The sequence below is a fragment of the Pleurodeles waltl genome, chromosome 8, assembly GCF_031143425.1.
Source record: "Pleurodeles waltl isolate 20211129_DDA chromosome 8, aPleWal1.hap1.20221129, whole genome shotgun sequence".
Lineage (NCBI taxonomy): Eukaryota > Metazoa > Chordata > Amphibia > Caudata > Salamandridae > Pleurodeles > Pleurodeles waltl.
Genome location: NC_090447.1, coordinates 1431327547 through 1431352256, shown reverse-complemented (window position 1 = coordinate 1431352256; position 24710 = coordinate 1431327547). Strand labels below are relative to the sequence as shown.

The following is a 24710-nucleotide window of genomic DNA, read 5'->3' as shown; positions in this document are numbered from 1 at the left end:
ACCCATTACAAGCATAAACACTGGTTAGCAGAGCCTCAGTGATACAGTTAGGCACCACACAGGGAACACAGATAGGCCACAATTATGAGCACTGGGGTCCTGCTAGCAGGATCCCAGTGACACAGGCAAAAGCAAACTGACATACAAGTAAAAAATGGGGGTAAGATGCCAGGCAAGATAGTACTTTACTACACAGAGCACAATCACTGGGATCCTGTTTAGCCGGATCCTAGTGAAAAATAGGTCGACTCAGGGTGTCCATGTCGTTGGAGTCGCCTGGGAGTCCTCTCTGCAGTGTTGGTTCTCCTGAACTCGAGCCGGGGGCGTCGGGTGGAGAGTGTGAAGTCTCACGCTTCCGGCAGGAAGGGGGAGAGTCTCTTTGAAAGTTGCTTTAAAGTTGCAAAGTTGTTGCAGTTTCTGAACAGTGCCGCTGTTCTCTGGAGTTTCTTGGTCCTTTAGGTGCAAGGCAGTCCTAGGATTCCTCAGAGGTTGCTGGTCTCGTCAGGTGCGTTGCTGTGCAGGTTCTTTGAGTCTGGAGACAGGCCGGTAGGGCTGGGGCCAAGCCAGTTGGTGTCTCCGTCATCTCTGCAGGGCTTTCAGGTCAGCAGTCCTCCTTCTTTCTTCAGGTTGCAGGAATCTGATTTCCTGGGTTCAGAGTCACCCCTAAGTACTAAATTTAGGGGTGTGTTTAGGTCAAGGGGGCAGTAGCCAACGGCTACTGCCCTTGAGGGTGGCTACACCCTCTTTGCGCCTCCTCCCAGAGGGGAGGGGGGCACATCCCTATTCCTATTTGGGGAATCCTCCTAACTCAAGATGGAGGATTTCTAAAGGCAGGAGTTGCCTCAGTTCAGGGCACCTTAGGGGCTGCCCTGACTGGTAGGTGACTCATCCTTGTTTTTCTCATTATCTCCTCCGGCCTTGCCTCCAAAAGTGGGGGGAGGTGGCCGGAGGGGCGGGCATCTCCTCTAGCTGGGATGCCCTGGGGTGCTGTAAGAAGCGGCATGAGTCTTTGAGGCTCACCACCAGGTGTTACATTTCCTGCAGGGGGAGGTGAGAAACACCTCCACCCAGTAGATGCTTTGTTCCTGGCCACAGAGTGACAAAGGCACTCTCCCCATGTGGCCAGAAACTCATCTGGTTGTGGCAGGCTGGCAGAAACTGGTCAGCCTAGCACTAGGAGTCGGGCTGGTATTCAGGGGGCATCTCTAAGATGCCCTCTGGGTGTATTTTATAATAAATTCCACACTGGCATCAGTGTGCATTTATTGTGCTGAGAAGTTTGATACCAAACTTGCCAGATTTCAGTGTAGCCATTGTGGAACTGTGGAGTTCGTAATTGACAGACTCCCCGACCATATACTCTTTATGGCTACCCTGCACTTACAATGTCTAAGGTTTTGCTTAGACACTGTAGGGGCATAGTGCTCATGCAACTATGACCTCACCTGTGGTATAGTGCACCCTGCCTTAGGGCGGTAAGGCCTGCTAGAGGGGTGACTTACCTATGCCACAGGCAGTGGGATTTGGGCATGGCACTCTGAGGGGATTGCCATGTCGACTTAGTCTTTTTCTCCCCACCAGCACACACAAGCTGTGAAGCAGTGTGCATGTGCTGAGTGAGGGATCCCCAGGGTGGCATAATATACGCTGCAGGCCTTCAAGACCTTCCCTGGCCACAGGGCCACTTATCTGTGTGCCAGGGCTGTGCCGATTGTGGGAACAAATGTACAGTTTAGGGAAAGAACACTGGTGCTGGGGCCTGGTTAGCAGGGTCCCAGCACACTTTCAATCATAACTGGCATCAACAAAAGGCAAAAAGTCAGGGGGTAACCATGCCAAGGAAGGCATTTCCTTACACTGGACACGTGATAGTCTACCTGTCAAGAGCAACATTAACAGACAGGTTGACCATGTCAGAGATTGCATCAGGGCAGAGATCCAAAAGGTGCTTGAGTTGACGGTTTTTGAGCATTCAGACAGCCCTTGGGCTAGTCATGTAGTACTTGTGCCCAAACCTCCTTCCCAGGGCGAAAAGCAAGAAATTAGGCTTTGTGTACACTACATAGGCCTCAATGCAGTCACTAAGACTGATGCCCATCCTATCCCCAGGGCAGATGAGTTGATTAGTCCTCTGGCTGCATCCAAGTATCTCAACACTTTGATTTGACTGCAGGTTATTGGCAGATCAAATGAACTGATGCTGCTAAACCTAAAATAGCATTTTCCACTTCTGATATACATCATCACTTCACTGTGATGCACTTTGGTTTGAAAAATGCACCTGTCACATTCCAGATGTTGTTGAATCAAGTTGTGGCAGGCCTGTAAGTCTTTCGTGCAGCCTATCTAGATGATATTGCTGTCTTTAGTTTCACCTGGCAGGATCACCTGGTCCACCTTAGGAGTGTATTTGAGGCCTTGAAAAAGTCAGGCCTCACTAACAAGGCTACCAAATGCCAAATAGGGCACAACAAAATTGTTTACTTGGGCCACCTGGTAGATGGGAAGCAAAGTTCAACTGTAACAGGGCAAACTCCAAACCATTGTGGTTTGGGTTGCTCCAACTACTCAGACACAGGTCAGAGCTTTTCTGGGCCTGACTGCGTACTACAGGAGATTTGTAAAAGGGTATGGCTCCATTGTGACCACCTTGAATGATCTCACATCCACGAAGATGCCTAAAATGGTACAATGGACAGTTAACTGTCGGGAGGCCTTTGATGCACTGACAAAAGGCCATGTGATCAACTCCAGTCCTTAAAAGCCCCTCCAAACAGTTCATTGTTCAGACAGATGCATCAGAAGTAGGAATAAGAGCAGTACTGTGCTCAACTTAATGAAGAGGGCCAGGATCAACCAGTAGCTTTCATCAGCAGAAGCTTGACCCCCTAGAGAGAAACGTTGGTCAGCTATAGAGAGGGAGGCCTTTGCTGTGGTCTGGGTCCTCAAGAAGTTGAGGCCATATCTGGTTGGTACTCACTTCTTTGTTCAGACAGTCCACAAGCCCTTCTTGCGGCTTCAACAGATGAAGGGTGAAAATCCAAAAGTTTTGAGGTGGTCCATTTCCCTACCGGGGATGGACTTTTCAGTGGAACATAGACCTGGGAGTAACAATGCAGATGGACTTTCCAGATATTTCCACTTAGAAAATGAAGACTCACCTGGCTAAGGCTAGACTGAACCTCTTTTGTTTGGGAGGGGCTTATGTAGCAAAGTAGCATCCCCCCCACACTTTCTGCCTGGTGTCAGTGTGTTTAGACTGTAGTACACTGGGATCCTGCAAACCAGGACCCCTGTGTCAGTACTCTTGCCCCTAAATTTAATTGTAAGTTAACTTTTACACTCCACAATCTGCTTGCTGGTTGTAGGAGGCTGGCCTGGTTTTTAGTGGGTACATTTGGTACAACACCTTATACCAGTTATCCATTATTAGTGAAACGTAGGCAGTGTCTAGAAGCCAGGCTCTCTAGAGGTAACTGTAGCTGAGCAGCCAAGGCTTATCTAGGAAAGCTCATGCAATACCAATGTTGTCACACAATACTCAGACACATGAAAGAAAACACTCAAGTGTTACAAAAATAAAGGTACTTTATTTTGGTGACACAACTGCCAAATATACCATAGAGACTATACTACCTTAGGGGGTAAGTAATATACAAATTACATACACTAGTATGCTAAAACAGGTTAGAAAACAATGCAATTAGTGAAAATCTCAATAGTTAGAAATGGGCCTAGGGGAACACAAACCATATACTAAGAAAGTGGAATGCGAATGTCTGTTTCCCACCTAGGCAAGCGTAGTGTGTAGAGGGTCACTGGGAATACTAGACAACACCAAAGGTAAGTACTAGAACCCACCTCAGAGCCCTGGAACGTAGGAGTAAAGTACAGGAACTTTCCCAGGGCACACAGAAACACAAGAAAGAAGATTATGCAAGAACCAGAAGAGACTGCAAGACACCAACAGTGGATTCCTGGACCTGAAGACCTTTTGAAGAAGGGTACCAAGTCCAAGAAGCACAGAAAGAGTCCAGGGAGAACAGGAGCCCCTACTAACCCAGATGAAGGTGCAAAAGAAGAACCATCAGTAAAGAACAGCAGTCAGTACTGCACCCAAGAAGACGGATGCGGGTTCCTGGTTGGTGCAGATGATGTCCCATGCCAGATGGAGGATTGCAGTCTGGTTTGCGTCGCTGGAGTCCGCCAACAAGCCTTGCCACACGCGAAGCTCGCAGTTAGTGGAAAATGGCGTTGCCCGGGACCAGGAAAGACCTGGTGGACTCTACCCAGGAGGGGGAGTCAAAGGGGGCTCTGAGCAAATCAGAGCCCACAGAGGACCAGGCAGCACGCACAGGAGTCCCACAGCACGGAGACAAAGGAGGTGCAAAAGGAGGCCCACGCAGCACTACGACAAAGGCTCCCACGCTGCCGGAGAACCACTCAGGAAGATGTGCATCGTAGGATAGAGAGCGGGGGGCCGGAGCTGCTCAGTGCATGAAGAACTTCGTGGAAGGGTGCCAACTAGCCTTGGCAACTGCAAAACATATGGTGCACGGGGGTACTGTCTTGCTTGGGGAGGCAAGCTCCTACCTCCACAAAAATTGGACAGTAGGATGTAAGGACCGTCTGGACCACTTCAGTCCAACACCCGTGATGCAGAATCCACGCAACTCGTCAGGAGAGGGGACCCACGCCACCGGTCATTGATTCGGTGAGGTGCCTGCTGAAGCATTGAGTGACTCCTTCATTCCAAGGGAGATTCCTTCTCTCTGCTGGTGCAGGCTGAAGACAGGTTGTCCTCTGAGGATGCATGACCTGGCAACAGTTGCTGTTGTTGGCCATAGTTGACGATACAATGTTGCAGAAGTCGTCTTTGCTTCTTTGTTGCAGTTTCTAGCGTTCCTGGAGGGTCCAGATGCAGTTTATTCAGTGAGAAGGTGAATTGGAGGTTGCAGAGGATTCCTGCTGGAGTCTTGCAATCCGAAGCTGAAGAACCACCCAGAGGAGAGACCCTAAATAGCCCTGAAAGGGGGATTTGTCACCTAAAAAGGTAAGCACCTATAAGGGGAGGGCTCTAACGTCACCTGCTGGCACTGGCCACTCAGATGCTCATAGAGTTCCCTGCCGACTTGGACTTCAAGATGACAAAACCCCGTGACCCTCTTGAGGAGCTCTGAGCACCCCTGGGGTGGTGATGGATAAGGGAGTGGTCTCTCCCCTTTCCTCTGTCCAGTGTCTTGCCAGAGCAGGACTGGGGGTCCCTGAACTGGTGTAGACTGGATAATGCAAGGAGGGCACAAATGTGCCCTTCAAAGCATTTCCAGTGGCTTGGGGAGGCTACCCCTCCCAAGCCTATAACACCTATTTCCAAAGGGAGAGAGTGTAACACCCTTCTCCCAAAGGAAATCCTTTGTTCTGCCTTGCTCGGCTTGAGCTTCTCAAGCAACAGGAGGGCAGAAGCCTGTCTGAGAGGTAGCAGCAGCTGGGGCTGCCTGGAAAACCTCAGAAGGCTGGAATGGCAATACTGGGGGTCTTCTAAGGAGCCCCCAGAGTGCATGGAATCATACAACCAATGCTTGTAGTGACCTATGTCCAGTACATGCGTAAAATGGTGTCCCTGCACTCACAAAGTCTGGGAAAAATGGTCCTGGAGGTTGTGGGGGCACCTCTGCTAGTGCAGGGGTGCCCTCACACAGGTACTCTGCACCTTGCCCTCAGGGCTGGAGGGCCTGCTATAGGGGTGACTTATAAGTGACATGGTGCAGTATAAATGGCAGTGAAAGGGTGCATGCACCTTTTCACGCAGGCTGCAATGGCAGTCCTGCAGAAGCCTTTGCATAGGCTCCCTATGGGTTGCAAAAGATATGCTGCAGCCCACAGGGATCCCCTGGAACACCAATGCCCTGGGTACCTAGGTACCATATACTAGGGACTTATAAGGGGCACCAGTATGCCAATTGTGGGTGAAATACTGGGTTATCAGTATCTAACAACGACATTTAGAGGCGAGAGAGCATAATCACTGGTGTCCTGGTTAGCAGGATCCAAGTGAACACAGTCAAGCACACTGATAAAAGGCAGAAAATGGGGGTAACCATGGCAAAAAGAGGGTACTTTCCTACACAGGTGCACCCATGTAAGTCCCTATTATGTGGTACTTCAATACCCAGATCATTGATACACCCGGGTACCCCATGGGCTGCAGCATGTATTGTGCCTCCTTTGGGTGCACATGCAAACTGTGACTGCAGGCCTGCTGTTCTAGCCTGCATGAAATGGTGCATGCACCTTTCACTCCAGATATAAGGTTTGCCTTATATCATAGTCACTGCGCTCTGACCCTGTATGTCACCACTAAGGTAGGCCCTTTAGCCCAAGGGCAGGGTGCATGGTTCTAAGTGTGAGGGCACCCCTGCTCTCTGCATGAGCAGAGGTGCCCCTACAACCCCCAGACTCCATACCCTGGGCTTTGTAAATGTGGGGAAGCCATTTTAAGGTATGTAGTGGACACTGGTGAACACGAGTGGTCCAACTACATAATGGCTTCAATGAACATAGGCATATTTTGGTATCAAACATGTTGGAATCATGCATCTACACCGATTCCAGTTTTAGTTGTATGATACCATGTACGCTGGGGGTCTCCCTTTCCAGGAGATAGAGTGACTCTAGACATGATGCAACCATATTGTTCTTCCCCGCACAACATATTTGGTCAGCCACCTCCCTCTGGAGCCCCTGGTCCACCTTCTGCTTCAGTTAAGCCTTTAGCGTCAGTTGACACCACTACTTCTGGGCCGGTGCACAGCCCCTTCGGCTGATAGAGTGGCCAGGAATCTAGATGTTTGCGGTAGGCATATTTTTACCTCTGCTTGTTCTGTTCTGTGAACACGTCCTGTATTCTTGGACGTTTTTGTCATTCCTTGTGGGACTCTTTAGAGAATATTTTACCTTCGCTTTCAGATGATATCAGGAGCGCTCTTACTGCTTTCATTTATGACTGGTGGAATGCAGCTAAATTGATCATTCGCTGTGGCATGGATTCCACTGACTCTGTGAGTCGCGCTATGGCTTCCTCTGTTGCGCTTCGTCGCAGGACCTGGTTGCGTACTTCAGGGTTTTCAGAGCCAATCCAAACTATGTTACTGGACATGCCATTTGATTCCACCCATTTGTTTGGCGCGGAGGCTGATTCCGCTTTGCGTAGTTTTCGAGATAGTAGGTGTGGGGCAATAAGTTAACTTAGTTCCTTTGTTTACCCTTTGGGTTGTCCATCATTCTTGTGGTGACTTGTTTTTCAGTAATTCTGCACGTGTGTCTTGCTTCTGCTAGACGGTGAGAGTTTAATTTATACTGTTGCATTTTCCTTGGAACGCTCAGTGGGTGTTCATGTTTGCCAGTTGTTCGTTTCCTGGGCTTGTTATTACAGTAATGTGCACAACTTTGTGAAACTTTTCATACTTGATATTCAAGGCTTCTTTCTTTTTTTCCATCACTTTATGTAAAGTAATGACTTATGCTTCACGTTGTCATTCTAAGATTAAGTAGAGGATTATCCCTTTATAGAACACTCGTATACTTCACTCTGAAGACAAGCTTATGTTTGAGTTGTTACCACTTTGATATATATCATACTCTAAGTATAGTATTTACATAGTATGTTAGAATACTAATTATTTGTCTGCTATTCGCTTACCATTGGAAGGTTCTCAGTTTCTCCCATTACAAACAGTTTTCTAACTTTTGAACTCTTACAGTTTTACTAGCATCCCTTTTTAGGGAGATAGAGGTTTCACCAGCTGTTTTGATGTTACGGACTTTTCCATAGTGCACATAAGCTTGTTCAACATTCTTCTTTCTTTTCCTGACTTCGGTCAGTTAATGATTACATCTTCATTGAGATGTATCTTGTAGGAAGCTGGCCTGGTTAGTGGTGAGCATATATGGTGTCTAGGAAGCCAGGGCTCTCTAACGGTAGCCGTGGATGTGCAGCCAAGACTTATCTAGGAGACATGCAAAGCTTATGCAGTACCACTGTAGTCACACAGCACTTGCACACATGAAAGTACCACACAGTGTTACAAAAATAAAGGTACTTTATTATGGTAAAACAAATACTAAAATACTGTATAAGCAGTACTCCACTAGGAAGTGAGTAAACACACCATTATATACACATTAGAAGTTAGGAATTGGCATAGAAAGCAATAGCAAATAGTAAAACAATAGAAAATAGTGAAGGCCCTAGGGTGAGACTAAACCATATACTAACTAAGTGGAATGTGAAAGGCAGTCCCCCACCCAAGAAAGTGGAATCTGTAGAGGGGAGCCGGAGGAACTAGGAGCCCCAAAAGGTAAGTACCAGGGTGCCCCCCCAACGACCAGGAGAGAAGAGTTAAGTATCTGTTTCCCCCCCACCCTCCTCAAACCCACAGGTAAACTTAGGAAAAGGACTGTGCAAGACTGGAAGAAACTAAAGGTGGATCCTGACAGAAGAGGACCTGCAAAAGAAGGGGACCAAGTCCAGTTCAAGTTGGAGTGTCCGGTTGGGGCAGGAACCACTACCCACCCTTCTGGAGATGCAGGACCAGGTCTACGGTGGAGACAAGGAGTCAGCTGTGCAGCATGGAGCACGAAAAGAGTTCCATAAGTGATTCAGACGATATCCCACGGCGGTAAAAGAGTTGCAGTCAGTCAGTGGCGTTGAAAAACCACCAACAAGCCTTGGCAAAGACAAAAGACGCAGATGAGTTGCAGAGCTGCTGAGGACCAGCAAGGTCCATAGGGACTCAACCCATGGAGGGGAGTTCCAGGTGACCCTCAGCAGTCAGGAGAGTCAGAAGATGAGGATACAGCCCCCACAGGAAACTCAGGCTTTGCAGTGAAGCCCACTCAGCACACCTGGAGAGGTGTCGCTGGAGCAGCAGACAGGAGACTGTGCTTTGCAGGGAAGAGTGCTGAAGGCCGGGGCTTCACGGAGACTGAAGATCCCTTAGAGGAGGAACAAACAAGCTTTGGTAGCTTCAAGATTTGCGGTGCACAGGTGTACTGTCCTGCAAGGAGAGGCAAGGACTTACCGTCTCCCAAGTTTGACAGCTGGTATAGAGGACCAAGGTGACCACTCCAGACTACCACCAGTGTTGCAGGATCCACGCAGTTTTGCAGGACAGAATATCGATGCAGCCAGTCGTCATTGCAGTTCGTGCCTGCGGATGCAGGGGAGTTACTCCTTCACTCCAAGGGAGATTTCTTCTTGCTTCTTGTGCAGGCTCAAGACGCATCACCCTCAGAGGATGCACATCCACGAAAATGTTGCAGTTGCTGGAAGGAGCCGGAGAAACAATGTTGCAGAGCTGATTCCTCACTGGAGTTGCAGATTGTCGGTTCCTGGAGTGTCCATTTGCAGTCCCGGTGGCCAGAAGATGAACTAAATGATGCAGAGGAGTCCTGCTGGAATCTTGCACATTGAATCTGAAGACCCACCCTGGAGGGGGATGCTCAATTGCCCAGGAAGGGTGATTTGTCACCTAGCAGGGTGACCACCTATCAGGAGGGGGCTGTGAGGTCACCTGCCTGACCTGGCCACTCAGATGCTCCCAGGGGCCTCTGCCCCTTGTATACAATATGGCAGAATCAAGTGGTCACCTGGTGGAGCTTTGGGCACCATCCCTGTGGTGGTGATGGACAGGGGAGTGGTTACTCCCCTTTCCATTGTCCAGTTTCGTGCCAGAGCAGGGACTGTGTGTCCCTGGACTGCTGCAAACCAGTTTATGCAAGGAGGGCACCAAATGTGCTCTTCAAAACATACCAGTGGCTTGGGGAGGCTACCCATCCCAAGCCATGTAACACTTATTTCCAAAGGGAGAGGGTGTTGCCTCCCTCTCCCAAAGGAAATCCTTTGTTCTGCCTTCCTCTGCTTGAGCAGGCTAAGCAACAGGAGGAGGGAGCGTCTTATGCTATGGTGGTGCGCAAGGCAGCTGAGGTCTTGGACTTAGATTGGCCTACGGTGCCAGTCAGGACTAACCTCCTGACAGAGGTGCGTCAGCCGGGGGTAACCACATCGGAACCAATGTTACCCTCTAACAAAGCCCTCACTGATGTCCTACTGGGAACGTGATCCAGACCCAGCACAGGGGCTTCTGTAAATAGGATAGTTGGCTGCTGCCATCGCCTAGCTCCAAATGATCCTAGCTTCCTCACCCAACACCCCACCCCGGAGAGGTTGGTGATCCAAGCCTCCACTTCCCATGGCACCTTCCCTTCCGCTCCCCTGGATAGGGAATCCAAGAGGCTGGACCAACATGGGAAGCAGATGTTTTCTTCCTCCAGCCTGGCATTGAGGTCCGTAAACACAGAATGGCTATTGGGCTGTTTTTCCCATACTTTATGGGATACGGTGGTGCAGGTACTGCCTCAGGTCCTGGAGGGTGTGCGGCACACTCTCTCACAAGCAGTCAAAGATGGGAGAGATGCAGCCAGGTTTACGATTAGGTGTGGTTAGGACACGATGGATTCGCTGGGTAGAGCAATTTTGTCAACAGTGGCCCTTCGTCGCCACTCCTGGGTTTGTACATCTGGCTTTTCGGGGGATGTGCAGGCAAACCTTATGGACATTGCCTTCGATGGGTCCTGCCTTTTTGGTGAGAAGGCAGACTCGGTGCTGGAGCGTTGCAAGGATTCTCGGGCTATGGTCAGGTCCTTGGGCCTCTTGGTGACTTCTTGCCCCTTTTGAGGCTTCGGAAGGGGTGGGGTACCATGCCACCCGCAGACCAGCCACCAACCGCATCCTGTGCGGGGACAAGGTTGTGGTACCTTCAGACCCAGAGGTTCTAGCCAGAAGTCATCCACCACCCAGCCCCCTCCCCCCCCTCCTTCTGCAGCGCCCAAGTCCTACTAGTGTGATTCTGCAAGACCACACCCGTCCATTTGGAGGGAGGATTCAATTTAATCTCCCTCACTGGGGGCCATAACATTGGACAAATGGGTCTTGCAGATCATACAGAAGGGGTGTTCCCTTCCCTTCAAGTCTTTCCCTCCCTCTATGCCTCCATTAAAAGAACAGCTGATAGAGGATCACTTAGTCTTGCTCTGCGAGGAAGTTGCGTCTCTCTTGGCCAAGGGAGCCGTAGAAAGGGGCCTGATGTCAGAAGTAGACAGTGGTTGTTATTCCCACCCCTTTTTGATTCCTAAAAAGAACAAGGGTCTTCGCTGAATTCTAGATTTGCAGGACATCGGTCTCTTCCTCAAAAAGGAGAAATTCAAGATGCTCACTCTGGCTCAGGTCTTGTCTGCCCTAGACCAATGAGACTGGATGCTAGCGTTGGACTTACAGGATGTGTATTTTCACATCTCCATCCTGCATGCCCGCAGGCGCTGCTTTCGGTTCAAGGTAGGCCACAAGCATTTTCAGTTTACTGTGTTCCCCTTCAGCCTTACCAGCGCCCCTAGGGTGTTTACCAAAGTGATGGCCCTGCGCAGGTTAGGGCTTTCAGTCTTCCCCTACCTCGATGACTGGCTGTTGAAGGCTCCTTTGTCCCTTGCTGTTGTCCCCGCCTTCAGACTACGGCGAACCACCTGCATTCGCTGGTATTCACTATAAACGCGCCAAAGTCACACCTGACTTCCTCTCAGAAGCTAATTTTCACTGGCGCTGTTCTGGATACAGCGCAGTTTCAGGCTTATCCTCCCAAGTAGCGAGTCCAGAATATTCAGGTTATGATACAGATGTTTCGGCCTCTATCCTGGATTTCGGTGAGGCAAACACTGAGGCTGTTGGGCCTCATGGCCTCCTGCATCCTGTTAGTCAAATATGCAAAGTGGCATATGAGGGCTCTGCAATGGGACCTGAAGTTCCAATGGGCAGATCTCAGAGGGAACTGCAAAAGATCTGCAGTGGTGGTTAGTGAACTGCGATTGGGTCAGAGACAGACTCCTCTCCTTTCCCCAACCACATCTCACATTAGTGACAGATGCGTCACCTCTGGGATGGGGCACTGCAAGAAGCAGGGCAGTGAGGGGTCGTGGGCTCTTTATCCCAAGCTTCTGAAAGTGCTCCACTCCTGGATATCTGTCAGTCAGCAACGTGGGCTTCATTACACACGTGTGCAAGACATTACTGCCTGGACAATCAGGTCCTTAGAGACATAATTTTTGCCTGTTTGGTCCTACAGGACTTTTTAGTGTAAAGAAGATCTGTGCACAGCCCACCGCCAGGAGGTTATGGCTTGGGTGTCTATTCTAAGGTAAGGAATCTGCAACTAGAAGTCTCTATCAGATTAACAAGTTACTTACGTTCGGTAACGCATTATCTGGTAGAGACTCTAGCTGCAGATTCCTTACACCCACCCATACCTCCCCCATTCTGCAGACAAGTCTAATATTGTCAGGGATTGTCCCTCTCAGGGCCCTAGTTTTTGCACAGACAAATTGTTTGTTCTTTCCATGGCTCTGCGCTTCTGGTGTGGAAGTTTGTGGAAAAGGAACTGATGTACGCGCGCCTGGGTAGTGCCTTTATAGGTGACTGTGATGTCACGAACTGTGCCAATGCCATGTGGATCCCGACGGCGCGCGCAAGGGTATTGCTCAGCAAAAATTCTGGATTCTAAGGTGACGCTGGGGAATTCTAAGGTAAGGAATCTGCAGCTCGATACCAGATAAGGCATTACCGAAGGTAAGTAACTTGTTCAACGGTGTCAACGAGGGTCCCCGGCTGCCCAGAGACCGAGTTCAGTGTAGCTTCACCCATCCTGAGACGCCTTCAGCATCTGCATGCAGGCCCCCTTTCCCAGAGGCTTATGAAAGGAGAAAATCCGACATATCCATCCACCACTGCACCCTTGACCTCTGACCCCAGCTGAGGTGGGTCACCAGTGCCAACGATGTCCCCTGGCTCCTAAGAGTTCGAGTCTACCCTGGGTCCACCTCTGCCAGACTCCATCAAGATGCCTGCAGCCTCAGCACACAGTACCGCCTGAATGCAAGTGCTCCCGACGTAAAAACCTGATGTCTAAAGATAGCCCTGCAACATTTGCCCTTGTGCACAGGAGAAGAGGACCATAGGTGCACCTGCGTCCATGAACACCCTGAGTCTACTCCCTTCCTGCTTGTTGTCTCTGTCTGGCTTCTTAGCTAGAGCCTGCAGCCTGTCTTCACGAGGGCCAAACTCCCATAGGAAACCATTGGGCACCCGACACCTTACTGCACCCCTGCAGCCGGCCGCTCCAGTGCCACCCGGTGAGACCTTTTAGTGTGGTTCTGATCAGAGCCTATTACTTACCTTAACTTCCTGATAGGGTAAACAAAGGCTTAGGAAGCCACTGTCTTTGGTGAACATTGTTTTCCTCCATAGGATAACATTGATAGAGCTCCGAAAATTGTGCTGTATCTATTTCCGAAACTGCAAAGTATTTATGCCTGGAAGTCTACTTACCTGATTACGAAGTTTTTGGGTTTGAATTATATATTTAAAAAAAAATGTTATATTAAACTGGTCTAGGATTTATCCTTTGAGTGTCTCTCTCATTTATTGCCTCTGTGAATACAACAAATGCAACCCTCCGATAAGCCTAACTGCTCGCCCACACTACCACAGATAGAGGATTAGTCCTATCTACTTTTGGCTCTGCAGTACCAATTGGGGATCCATTGGACTCACTGCACAGTGTACTTCATTTTAATGCACTGTAGGAAAGTGTGTCTTATGACGTGGTCAAACACCCCCAATAGCCTCCCCGCCCACCCAACACACATGCATATTTTTTGCCTGGTTTCCTAAAGATATTATCTATAATTTTGACTGAAAGTGCACTGGGTCCCTGCTATACAGGCCACCAGTGCCAGATGTCTTTCCCTCAAACTGCACAGTAATTTTACCCAATTTACATACCTTTAGTTGCCGGTTTAAGACCCTAGTAAATAGTACCCCTGGTACCTAGGGCATGGGGTACTAAAGGAAGGCCCCTGAGGGCTGCAGCACAGATTGTGCCACCCTCAGGGACCCTCTCACTAAGTGCACACAGTGCTGCCTTCACAGGCTGCGTGTCTTGATGCAGACCTAAAATGAAAACTAGACATGGCACACTGCATGCAATATATGCAAGTCATCCCTCTGGCAGGACTTCCAGCCCTAAAGGCAGGATGCATTATATTACATGTGAGGGCATATCTGCTTTGTCTCTGTCGATTCTCAGACATAGTAAGTGAACAGTGCAGCCATTTTAAGTACATATGCTGGACACTGGTCATTACGAGTTTCCCAGCTTCATGAGGGCTTCTCTGACAATAGGGATGTTTTGTGTCGAACATCTCCTATTAATATGCCCTCACTGAATCCAGTGATGGATTGATTAATACATACCTCAGAGGGCACCTTAGAGGTGCTCTCTTGAAACCTACCAATTCCTAGAGTGGGCTCTGACTAATCAGAACCAGTACAGCCACTTTAGAGTTCTGCCGCCCTCTGAAGTGTGAAGGCCAGTGCTCCCAAGGGCTCATAACAAAGGCCTGCTCTGATCAGAAGTGTGACTCCTCTTCCATGCAGGACGGACATTCCAGGGCGGGGAAGTTCAAAGGCCATGCTGCCTTCGAAATGCAACCCGTGCCTCTCGAAATGGTGGAGGAGCTCAATCCCCAGTTTCTGTCCCCACTTTTGGTGGCAGTACTGGCAGAAAAATTAGGTAAATTAGGAGTGCCCATTTCATGCCAGTCCCACCCCTGGGGTGGACGAGCTAAATTGGGCACTACTTTTTAAATTCCTCCATCTTCATGAAAAGGAATTAGGGCAATTGGGGTTAGGGCTATACCACTTTCCAAAGGAAGTGGTCATAGGAAGAGTGTAGTCACCCTAAAGGTGAGTAGCCCATTGGCTTCCACCTGGCACTCCCTGGAACGCTCCTAAATTCAGTATTTAGGTGGCACCCCTGAACTCTACAATCAGATTCCTGTCGATCTAAGAAAAGCCGGACACCACCAAGTGGGACCAGCAGAGAAGACTGAAGACATCCACTGGCTTGGCCCCTGCCCTACCGGCCTGTCTGTAGCCTTCAAAGAACCTGCGCCCAGAAGACGAATGTCCTGCAGCCCAACGACCTCCAAAGCCTTGGGAGGACTGTCTGCCTTCATTAAAGAACAAGAGCTCCTCCTGTGGACACCGGAGCTGTCCAAAAGAAACATTTCCAAAGAAGAAAGAAGCCTCGAATTTAGGCTGCAGGTGTTGCTGTGGAGTCCGGCAGGGGTCTGCCTACGACGGCCTCTGGGTCAGAAGTACTGGGGAACCTTCACTGGACTGGCGGGCCACTTGGACTCAGGCCGTGGGCATTGGGTGCAGACGTGGTTCCAAGCAGCGGTTTTGCGATTCCTCAGACAGACTTCTTTTTTCTTTGGAGATGTTTGGACGGCTGCCTCTGTGTCGCTGAGGGTGTATGTTTGGTGCTGCCTTGTTATCTCCCTTGCCCTTGCTTTAACCCCAGGAGATCCACCCCTGACCCCTTTTTACTTACCTTTAAACAGCCCTGCAGCGGATATCCCATGTCTCCATTGGATAGCATTGGGTGCCTGATGCTTTGTTGGCACACGGCATCCAGCCGCCCTTGTGCCGCTAATAATGTAAGTTTGGTGCTGACTTTTGGGCCCCTGGTGCTTGCCTCAACCCTCAGAGACCAACCTCTAACACTGCCTGTTCTTATCTGGGACGAGCTTGTCTTCAGTCCCCTCCCCCACCAGCCTCAATTGACTAACATTGGGCACCAAATCAGTCTTTGACCTTGGTACCTAGCTGCCCCCCGCTGCTGTGGGTGCACTCCTGGTACCAACCTGATCCTTGCCCGGTGCTAGCTTGAAACCCTGAAGACTGGGATTGTAAGCTGTGTACTCAACTGAGAAGCTGCATTCTTATTTTCCTTTCGTAGGTTAGTATTGAAGATACTGAAAATTACTCTATCGGTTTTTGAAACAACAAAGTAGTTTTAATTTAAAAACTGCTTACCTTGTAACAAAGTTTTTGATTTCAAAGCATATATAAAAGCAACTATTATTTTTATAAATTAGTCTCAGATTTATTCTTTGAGTGTGTCTCATTTATTGCCTGTGTGAGTACAACAAATGCTTAACATGACTCCGTGATAAGCCTAGCTGCTTGCCCACACTACCTCAAAAAGAGCACTAGACCTATCTATTTCCACCTCTGCAAACCTTTAGGGATCCACTGGACTCTTTGCACAGTGTACTTCATTTTAGTGTACTATATAGAGAGCCAGCTTCCCACATGCACTATATAGAGAGCCGACTTCCTACACCGACCCATCCCCGTTCTGTGAGCTGATTTCTAGGGACTGGGAGTTCCCTTTCCGGGCCCAAGTTTTGATGCACCGGTGGTCAATCTTTTACATGGCTCTGGGCTTTTGGCATGGAAAGTTGTGAAAAGAAACTGATGTCAGCGCACCAGGGTTGTGCCTATATCGGACACGCAGCATCATAGCCGGTGCACATAACGCCAGCGATGGATGTGGAGTCGATTGACACTACCTAATGGCACGCAGGGTTACTGCTTGAACAAATCTCCGGATCCAGACTGCCGGCTGAGGGAAATTCTAAGGTAAAGAATATGCAACTAGATATTGTCTCTACCAGATAAAGCGTTACTGAAGGTAAATAACTTGTTAATTAAGAGCAGAAAAAATATATATATTCTTTAGAGTGTTTTTAAAACTGGCTGACACATTCATTTCCTTACTAGATTCAACAGGGTTCACAACGACAAACCTAATTTATGTCCTCCTCTAAAGTAAGACAAGGAAATGGGAACCACTGAATTCAATCTGTATATTAGCCCCAGGAGCTGGTAGTCTAGCTGTTCGTGAAATGTGTTGACATCAGTTGCTCACATTCAGGTATCTTGCTGAGAATGACAACAGATTCATGCATCAATAAAGACATTAAATTAGTTTGTTTCATTACTGGAGAAATAAAATGTAACTTTTGTTTTGTAATGAACTCTATTTATATGTTGAAATTGATTTTTAGAAAAGGTTGCCAGTCCTTTTAATTGGAAATATGTTTATTCAGAAGGTGAATCGGAAGAAGAGTCCTCAAATACATCTTCCTCTTCAGAAGTGTCTTCCACCAGTTCCAGTAATTTACAAGAAGCTTCCAAGAAAACAGGTATGGCATCATCATCTTCATTTTACAGTGATAAGTTAAATGATCTCAGAAAAATGAACCACAGCTTGTTAAAAAGAAATGGGTCGTCTTCATTAAAGGAAACAGGTGTGCCACTGAGATGTGCGAGATAATTCAGAAAGCATGCTTCACCACAGATTCCAACCCATAACTGTAATAGTCTGAATGGATACCTAACACCTTAAACATTTTTTCGAATGAGGTGTGTTTTCAGTTATTTTCTAAACATAAAAGCACCTATCTTTCAAGCTAACTCCAGCAATTATGAAATGGTTTGTACGTTGATGGATAGGGTATATGCTTCTTTGTTTAACTTCTTGAAACTCTTCTACCCCATTTGATTTAAAAAAAAAAAAAAACATTTCTTTGTTGTGGTTTATGTGGCCAGCATTGTTCACTGTCCTTTGGAGCTTTCATTACTGGTGATTCAAAGTCATGAGTGGTGAATATAAACCTAAACATAGGCTGTGGCTTTGCTTGAATCTTTTTAATGTGTTGTATGCTTTCTGTCCCAAAAAAAACTTTGTCAAAGGGCTGTAGGAAGCTGACTATCTATGTAATGTCGAATGTATGGAGACACTATGTAGATAGTACTGGCAACCCTTATTGGTTTCCAGGACCTAAAAAGGACACTCCCAAATGCTCCCTTTTGTGGTATTATGGGCAGGCAGTTAGGATCATTAGAGGGTAGAGCGAAGAGTTTGTTGAACACATAGTCAATAAATGAGACACTCACTCAAGAATGATCTTGAGACCTATCGTTAGAAAAATAGTTACTTTGTTTATATAATTATTCAATACCAGAGTACTTTCAGGAGAACAAGTACTGTTGGTGTTTTATGAAGATTTTCAAGTAAGTAACACTTTGTTTCACATGCACCTTTACATGGTAAAGGTTTAAAGGTACGTCTGCTGCATTGGGGTCCTTGCTATCAGTTCTTGGGGGTCCCCATGTAGGTAGAAAGGTGCTAGAGGTGTAAAGTCATAAAACAAGACCAGCATTTGAGCTTTACCTGCCCTGTGGCGTCCGGGTGCAGTGGTTCCCATCAAGTCGGGTTTCTGTGTACTGCACACTTAGCGACAAGGAGGCCCAAGGCTGGACTTAGGGACAAGTCTGGGAGCTCCCAACAGGGGACTCAGTTGGTGGGTGTCCTGGGAGTAGGGGGACACCATTGGAATCTGTAAACCCAGGCGCTCAGGTGCAGAGAATCTTTAGCAGCGGTGCTCTTGTCTCAAGGTGCACACAGCTCTTTTGGTGACCTGCAGAGAGGGAGACAAAACAAGGCAACTGGACGACTGATCGGATGTCCTCTGCAGTGCTGACGTCCCTCGTCTGCAGGTCTTCAGAGGTGCTGTTGGAGTCTGGGATGGGCCTCAACAAGCCTGTTTGGTGCAAGTGGCTCAGTACCCCTTGTGTTGGTGCAGCTCAGTTTGGTCCTAATCTCTGCTCACTTTTGGGGCAGGGGGAGGTTGGGGGGAGGGAACTGGTCTCATGGAGCATGCTGACCTCCTCCTGGATGGCTGCTGCTTCGGTGGTCAGCAGAACGATGGACCCGACATCGCAGTTAGTGCTTGGACGATGAAGAGAAGTGGGTCCTCCACTCCAAAGGAGGTGCTGACAGCCTGGTGAAGTGCTGAAGAACCTCCGAGGCTTTTGGAGTCCCCACGGCTGTAGGACGAGTCGTGATGTTGCGATTATCGGGACAGGAACAGGTATGCAGGCAGGGTTTCGCTCCAAGAGTTTAACTGTTGTCCACATTACGCGCTTTTCCGGCTCTTCTGTGTCCTCTTCTTCTTTGTCTCGGACAAATCTGTTTTTCTGGTCTCGGGGGGGGGGCATCTAAATACTCAACTTATGGGCATTTAGGGAAATGTAGGGTAGTAGCCAATGGGCTACTTACCCTTGGGGTAACTACACCCCGTGTGGGGAGTGGGATATGCATATCCTAGAAGGCGTAGTTCCTCCAAAAACAGGATGGTGGAACCCTTCCTCGAGTGTCCATTCCAGGTAGCCCATCATAGGGGTGTGGATAGCCGAAAGATGCTGCATGCCTACTGACATTGATTTTCCCTCCTGTCCTGGTGCCAAGTAGGCCTCAGGGTGGGGGGATGGGGGGAGTAGGGGGGGTGCTAGACCCAGGTCTGCAGAAGCCGAGGGTTGTTTACCAAAGGCAGTAGGGCCTTTGAAGTGCCTGGCCTTGGTATGAAGATTTGCTAGCCATCCTGTTTGAATAGGTGACAACACATCTTTCTGGAGCAGGTTTTGTTCCTGATCTGAGAGCGCAGGCTCTCAAGTCCAGGGGCCCAGAAACCTATCTGGGGTGTCAGGCTGGTCGGGTCTAGTCAGCCAACACACTCAGACTAGTAGAGTTCAGGGGGCACCTCTAAGGTGCACTCGGGGTTCATGTCATAATAAATCTGAGGCTGGAATCACCCTAGATGTATTAAGATGTGGTGTTTGATAGCAAACATCCTAGGTTTCAGTGAAGCCATTATGTGGCTGGGGTATCTCATGTTGACGATTGTCCGACACATAATTTAAGATGGCTTCCCTGCTCACTTGCTATGCTCAGCAGTGGGGCTGTGCAGCACAGGGTCAAATCTGCTCTTAGATAGGACCACACACCAAATATAATGCACCCTGCCTTAGGGCTCCAAGGCCTGCTGTAGGGGTAAATTAAATATATTTAGATGCAGTGACATTGACATGGCACACGATGGGCGTGCCGTGTTGTGTTTTCCCCTAGCTTGCACCAGGACTGCAGACTACAATGAAAGCTGTGTGCAACTTGTTTTTAGGAGTTCCCTGAGTATGACACAATACTGTGCTGCAGCCTTAGTGACCATCTCCCCTACCCATTCCCTAGGTACCAGGGGCTACCACTTAAAAGAAACATACACAGGTAGTGGAGGGTGTGCCTATTGTACACATTACCTGTTTTCAGGGAAAGAGCAGTGGCACTTCGGACCTGTTTAGCAGTGACCCAGTGCACCTCAGTCGTAGAACCTTATTACCAGTGAGCAAAAAATGGGGCACTTTCCTACAGGGTCATTTTAGGAAAGTGTCCTTTTTGACAGGGCCACGTTCACTTTCTACCCTAGTGCTGATGTTGCTAACCAGGCCCCCATTGCCAGTGCTTTCTCGTAAAACAAGTTAAATGTCTAATTGTAACCCAATTGGCAAGGACTTTAGCATCTCTGTAAATCCCTAGTAAATGGTACCCCTGGTACCTAAAGAATGGGTACTAAAGAGCCACCCCAGCACCACCACCGGCAGTGTTGCAGCATGTATTATGTCACCCTAAGGGGCCCACACACGTACAGCACACAGGCTGTCATTGCAGGCTGCGTGAAGTGGTCCAAACCATTCTGAAAACACGACATGGCACACTCGCTGTGTGCCATGGCAAGGTTCACTGCATATACCATATGTCAATTGCCCTACAGCTGGCCTTAGACCCTTAAGGCAGGGGCATTATATTATATGTGAGGGCACAACTGCATGAGCAGATAGGCCCCTGTGATGTCTAGTCCCATTGCTAGATGTTGCAAATGAAAAGGCAGCCATTTTAAGGATATGGATGGTTATTATGAGTTACCCAACTACATGATGGCTGCACTGAAATTGTGTTTGGTATCAAACACCTTGTCTCAGTAAGTCTCTACTGATGCCAGTGTAGGAAACGGACTCCTTGTTTGCAGTACCCCCCCCACTTTTTGCCTGGTATCTGCTCCTAACTTGATGGAGTGTGTGCTGGGATCCTGCTAACCAGGCCCCAGCACCAGTGTTCTTTCCCTAAACTGTACCATTGTTTCCACAATTGGCACATCCCTGGCACACAGCTAAGTCCCTTGTAAAAGGTACAAGTGATACTAAGGGCTCTGTGACCAAGGAGAGGGTCCCTAACGGCTGCAGCATCTATTGTGCCACCCTAAGGAACCCCTCACCAAACACATGCACCCTGCCATCGCATACTGTGTGTGTTGGTGAAGAGAAAAAGGTAAAGTCGACATGCCAACCTCTCAGGGTGCCATGCCCACAAACCACTGCCTGTGGCATAGGTAAGTCTCCTCTCTAGCAGACCTTACAGCCCTAAGGCACGGTCCCCTATACCACAGGTGAGGGCATAGCTGCATGAGCAATATGCCCCTACAGTGTCTAAGGCAATTCTTAGACTTTGTTAGTGCAGTGTGGCCATATTGAGTACATGGGCTGGGAGTTTGTAATTACGAACTCCACAGCTCCATGATGACTTCATTGAAGGCTGGGAAGTTTGGTATCAAACTTTTCAGCACAATGAAACCACACTGATTGCACACAGAAGGCATCTTAGAGACGCCCTCTGTATTTTACCCAACCCTTTAGTGCAGGGCTTACCAGTCTGTGCTAGCCTGCAACTAACAGACAAGTTTTTCACTCCATGGGGTGAGAGCCTTTGTGCTCTCTAGGGTCAGAAACAAAGCCTGCTTTGAGTGGAGGTGCTTCACACCTCCCCCCTGCAGGAACTTGAACACTTGGCGGTGAGCCTCAAAGGCTCACGCCTGGTCCTACAACGCCCCAGGGCATTCCAGCTAGATGAGATTAGCCCCCCCCGCCCACAGCCTCTACTTTGGGCGGCAAGTCCGGAGGGGTTAATGAGAAAAACAGAGGAGTCACCCTCCAGCCAGGACAGTCCCTAAGGTGTCCAGAGCTGAGGTGACCCCTTCCTTAGAAAATCCTCCATCTTGGCATGGAGTATTTAGCCCAGTAGGATTAGGGATGTGGCCCCCTCCCCATAGGGAGGAGGCACAAGGAGGGTAGCCATCCATCAGGGACAGTAGCCTATGGCTACTGCCCTCCAGCCCTAAACACATCCCTAAATCTAGTATTTAGGGGTGACCCTGAACCCAGTAAATCAGGTTCCTGATGACCTAACAAGAAGGACTGCTGACCTGAAAACCCTGCAGAGAAGGAGACCACAACTGCTTTGGCCCCAGCCCTACCTGCCTATTTCCAGATCCAAAGAACCTGCAACAGCGACGCATCCAGTGGGCCCCGCGACCTCTCACAGAGGACTGCCCTGCAAATCCAAAGGACCAAGAAGCTCCTGTGGCAAGCAGCTCTGTCCAAAGCAACAGAGAAGAAACCATCTTTAAAGGGACTCCCACCACACTCCTTGTAAGGAAATGCCTGCTAACCAGGCCCCAGCACCAGTGTTCTTTCCCTAAAGTGTACCTTTGCTTCCACAACTGGCACAGCCCTGGCACTCAGATAAGTCCCTTGTAACTGGTACCCCTGGCCAGGGAATGTCTCTAAGGGCTGCAGCATGTCTTATGCCACCTTGGGGACCCCTCACTCAGCACATGCACACTGCCTCACAGCTTGTGTGTGCTGGTGGGGATAAAATGACTAAGTCGACATGGCACTCCCCTCAGAGTGCCATGCCAACCTCACGCTGCCTGTGGCATAGGTAAGTCACCCCTCTAGCAGGCCTTACTGCCCTAAGGCAGGGTGCACTATACCACAGGTGAGGGCATATGTGCATGAGCACTATGCCCCTACAGTGCCTAAGCAAAACCTTAGACATTGTAAGTGCAGGATAGCCATAAGAGTATATGGTCTGGGAGTTTGTCAAACACAAACTCCACAGTTCCATAATGGCTACACTGAAAACTGGGAAGTTTGTTATCAAACTTCTCAGCACAATAAATGCACACTGATGCCAGTGTGTAATTTATTATAACATACATCCAGATGGCATCTTAGAGATGCCCCCTGAATACCAATCCGACTTCTAGTGTAGGCTGGCCAGTTTCTGCCAGCCTGCCACACACCAGACATGTTGCTGGCCACATGGGGAGAATGCCTTTGTCACTCTGTGGCCAGGTACAAAGCCTGTACTGGGTGGAGGTGCTTCACGCCTCCCACTGCATGAACTGTAACACCTGGCGGTGAGCCTCAAAGCCTCACCCCTTTTTTTACAGCGCCCCAGGGCATCCCAGCTAGTGGAGATGCCGGCCCCTCTGGCCACTGCCCCCACTTTTGGCGGCAAGGCTGGAGGAGATAATGAGACAAACAAGGAGGAGTCACCCACCCATCAGGACAGCCTCTAAGGTGTCCTGAGGTGACCCCCTTCCTTTAGAAATCCTCCATCTTAGTTTTGGAGGATTCCCCCAATAGGATTGAGGATGTGCCCCCCTCCCCACAAGGAGGAGGCACAAAGAGGGTGTAGCCACCCTCAAGGACAGTAGCCATTGGCTACTGCCCTCCCAGGCCTAAACACACCCCTAAATTCAGTATTTAGGGGCACCCCAGATCCCAGGAAATCAGATTCCTGCAACCTGAAGAAACCAGGACTGCTGACCTACAAGCCTGAAGAAAAGGAGGAAGACGACAACTGCTTTGGCCCCAGCCCTACCGGCCTGTCTCCAACTTCGAAAACCTGCAACCTGCGACACATCCGACAGGGACCAGCGATCTCTGAAGCCTCAGAGGACTGCCCTGGACTAAAGGACCAAGAAACTCCTGTGAGCAGCAGCCCTGCTCAAAGCCAGCTACTTCTTTGCAACAAAGAAGCAACTTTCAAAGACTGCACGTTTCCCGCCGGAAGCATGAGACTTCACACTCTGCACCCGACGCCCCCGGCTTGAGATTCAGAGAACAAACACCACAGGGAGGACTCCCCGGTGACTGCGAGCCCGTGAGTAGCCAGAGACGAACCCCCTGAACACCCACAGCGACGCCTGCAGAGAGAATCCAGAGGCTCCCCCTGACCGCGACTGCCTGTAACAAGGGACCTGACGCCTGGAACCAGCACTGCACCCGCTGCCCCCAGGACCTGAAGGATCCGAACTTCAGAGCAGGAGTTACACCCAGGTGACACTCTGCCTAGCCGAGGTGGTGGCTGTCCCGAGAAGCCCCCCTTGTGCCTGCCTGCACCGCTAGAGTGACCCCGGGTCCCTTCTTTGAAACCTGTACAAAACCCGACGCATGCTTTGCACACTGCACCCGGCCGCCCCTGTGCCGCTGAGGGTGTTTTGAGTGCCTACTTGTGTCTTCCCTCCCCCCCAGTGCTAACCTTTACTTACCTCCCCCAGGAACTGTTGATTTTTGCACTGTGTCCACTTTTAAAATGGCTTACGGCCTTTTTTACAAAGACTGTATGTGATATTGCTTTTATTCAAAGTTCCTAAAGTATCTAAGTGAAGTACCTTGCCTTTAAAGTGTTTACTGCAAATCTTGAACATGTGGTTCTTAAAATAAACTAAGAAAACAGATTGAGTTGAGGAGATGTTTGTATACATCAAAGTATGAGTTATAAACATAATTGTAGACAAAAACCTAATAACTACCGAATATGATTTATTGTCATATAGAAACGGAATTGGTGTATATTAAATGGACATCATGGAGGAACTTAACGTATAGAGAAAAGGAGTACTTGGAGATTTATTTAAGCAGGTACTATGGTATATAAGTGATATGGATACCACACAGATAGATAATATAGACACACAATGATAGGATGAGGGATGCATATCTGATAGAGACT

At 48.9% G+C, this 24710-nt stretch overlaps 1 protein-coding gene across 1 annotated transcript in view; it reads left to right on the top strand.

Annotated features, from left to right (window-relative positions):
- Positions 1–24710, top strand: part of BRWD1 (bromodomain and WD repeat domain containing 1) — a 1722898-nt gene that overhangs the window by 1650921 nt on the left and 47267 nt on the right. The window contains exon 40 of the mRNA XM_069202575.1: positions 17065–17160. Coding sequence (XP_069058676.1) covers positions 17065–17160 — 96 coding nt within the window. The remainder of the gene's footprint in view (positions 1–17064; positions 17161–24710) is intronic.